The 2,916-nt window shown below is 34.5% G+C and overlaps 1 protein-coding gene across 3 annotated transcripts in view; it reads left to right on the top strand.

Annotated features, from left to right (window-relative positions):
* vps54 (VPS54 subunit of GARP complex) overlaps positions 1-2,916 on the top strand; it is a 49,352-nt gene that overhangs the window by 6,523 nt on the left and 39,913 nt on the right. For all 3 annotated transcript variants that reach the window (XM_015018376.1, XM_015018373.1, XM_015018374.1), the window contains exon 2: positions 2,087-2,261. In XM_015018376.1, the coding sequence (XP_014873862.1) occupies positions 2,117-2,261 (145 nt within the window). In that variant the 5' untranslated portion in view covers positions 2,087-2,116. The remainder of the gene's footprint in view (positions 1-2,086; positions 2,262-2,916) is intronic.

Raw genomic sequence — 2,916 nt, 5'->3', positions numbered from 1 at the left:
AAAAAAAAAAGAAAATTAAATAAAAAAGGAAAAAAAAAAAAAAAAAAAATATATATATATATATATATATATATATATATTTTAGATCCAAAATCTATATTGTATATTTTTGTCCTTTTTTTTAAGTTTGTATGAGCTGAAGCTAAAATTAGGTTAATTGAGTAGAAAGGGTAAAAAATTAAGTTTTTCTGGGGGTTTTTTTTAGATGCAAAATGTTTATATTTTCGTACAGTTTTGGTTTAATTACTGCTCTCACTTTGTCCTTTGAGCAGATGGTCTTTTCTGGGTCTAAGCTCCACCTAATCAATTACTACTTTTTTTTTTTTTTTTTTTAAATAATCAATTAATCATGTCAGCCCTAAATTCGTCAGTTATTTCAACTGCCTCGTGTAATTATAACGTGACGAAAACAAGCCAAGCGAGTCTAAAGAATTATACTTTCAGATTGTTGTTCTGACGTTTGCATTACTAGTAGTTGTGATGGCAATAATAAGGTTCCGTATGTTTCATGTAATCCTTCCTTCTGCGTGATGGGATTAGCAGCACGGCGTCTTACACCTCAGCAGTCCAGTTAGAACCGTAACCGTCTGAACATCCCGACACTTTCTGTAGAAAATCCCACAGGACAAAGAAAACTGCAGCGAGCTAAAGAGGAGCCCCAACCCGTCCTGAAATGGGCCCAAACACCGGTAGTTAAGCTACATCAGCTCTCGTTTCTACGCGTAAAAAGCTGCAGGTGTGGAAGAAGCAGCAAATGGGGCTTCATGTCGCTTGAATGTTGACTGGTGCAGCAGCAGCTGTGATGAGTGCAAACTGGAGCCACTTCCTTTCATTAACATTTTCTGTCAACGTGACAAAAAACAAGTGGAACCAAGTGATGCGTCGAGTAGAAGTGAGAATACTTTCTGTGTTGGTTTTGCTTTGCTACGTTATGTGGTAGAAAAATGTCTAACATCTTAACATTGATGGTGATGAATTACTTCAATAATTGTCAGCTAATGTAGTAATCGATTAATCATTAGCTACAGTATACAGACTCAAAAATGCAGTTTGCTGAAAGAACATTCAGAGCAGTAAATATGCCAAAACTTTACAAAACATTTATACATTTAGCATTTAAGACAAGAACAAAGAACAAAACATTTGTAAATATGTTCTACCCAAAACTGCTTCACCAGGTACAAATTCTGTTTTTTAATCTCCTGTTAAGCACATTTTGTCATCCAGCTATTATTCAATTAATCAACAAAAATATCTATATTTAAAAATCAGCTCTACACAGTTTTGATGTCAAGTTGAGCAGAGAGGACGGAGCTTTCCACATGTTGATGATAAAAGTACTTTTTAAGCTGCAGATGCAACTTTTGTCACAAATGATCAAGTATTTTTTTTTACCCCAGTCTACTCTGTTGATATATTAGTTACACCAAAAAAATTAAACGTTTTGCACAGAAGATAAAACAAAACAAACTTTTTTGGTCTGTACATAAGTTTTACCCAAAGCTCCTCAAGTAGCATAGATTTTACTTCATTTGGTTCAAATTCTGTAAAAAAGGAAAAAACTTCTAAGCACGTTTTGCTACCCAGTTATTAATTTGGTTAACCATAATCAAATTAAATGAATGCTGCTGCTGCAATTTAGACAATATATTTTTTTATAAAAAAAAAAAAATAAATAAATGCATCTTTTAATGAATAAAAAATGTTTATATGAAAAATACAGAAAAAATCTGCTGGTTTCACCTGGTACAAATTTGCTAATTATAATTAGTACATTATTTAAAAAAATATTAATTATTATAATTATTTACAATTCAATTTATAATTTAATTATCTTATATAATATACAATTACATAAATAATTAAATCATAACATTATAATTAATTATAAAATTGTTTCAGAATTAAAAAATGATTAATAATTGACTATTGCAGCCCTTCTAAAAGATACAACAATAACGTTTAAATGGGTTGAGTTTTCCTCAGATTCACCCTGAATTTTCTGCTATCATCCTGAATTCCTTAAAAAAATGTAAAACTTTTTGAGCCATAAACCTCCAGGCGTTTCTCTTGTTGGCGTTTCCAGCTAGCCTCCTGGGAGGCGAGTCCTGATGCCATGGCCTCCAGCAGCAGCTCCTCCCCACTGCCTCGCCGTGCCGGTGGGGGCCGAGACAGGGTGCACCTGAAGGAGCGCGGCCTCTCCCCGCTCCGCAGCCGGGGCATCCGCTCCCTGCCCGACGTCTGCCCCAAGGAACCAACTGGTGAGCAGAAAAAAACACAACTCTTCATCGTACCAAACTATTTTTGCTTCTTTTCTGCATCTATTTGCACCTGAAGAAGTGGGAAAAGGCATCTCTGACTACTTAAGGCCTTATGTTTTGGTTTTAATATTCTTCTCTAATGAGCTGATGTCATTTCTTTTTTTAATAATCCTTTATGCCCAAATTAGAAAATCGGTGCAGAGTTTCAGGAGTTGACCTACTTTCTCTTGTTTTCAGGTGTTTTTAAATTTCTGTTGTTCTTTTTGAACATGTTTCCCCACATGTAGACATAAAGTTGAAACCAGAAATTTACATACACAAAATTACCAAACGTCTCTTGTTTTGTCAGCTAGAATTAAGATTATTTCTATTTGCTAAATGCCACATTAATGACAATATTTATGCATTGATGTCTAAAGAATCAGAATGATTGCAGTCTCTGCATGCAATGAGGGAAAGTCCAGATGATGATGTCATCGCTTTGGAAACTTCTGGCAGGTTAATTAATACGTTAATTAGACACAGCTATATCTAAACCTCTGGTTTCAACTGTATATGTGTCAAAAATAAACCCGTCTATTGTGTTTATATTAGAGATGTGCCGATCAGGTTTTTTCCTGCCGATACCGATTCCGATCACCCATGATGGCCGATA

Source organism: Poecilia latipinna, unplaced genomic scaffold, assembly GCF_001443285.1.
Source record: "Poecilia latipinna isolate Pla-1442-1.1 unplaced genomic scaffold, P_latipinna-1.0 Scaffold2268, whole genome shotgun sequence".
Taxonomy (NCBI): domain Eukaryota; kingdom Metazoa; phylum Chordata; class Actinopteri; order Cyprinodontiformes; family Poeciliidae; genus Poecilia; species Poecilia latipinna.
This window is presented reverse-complemented; position numbering and strand designations above follow the sequence as displayed.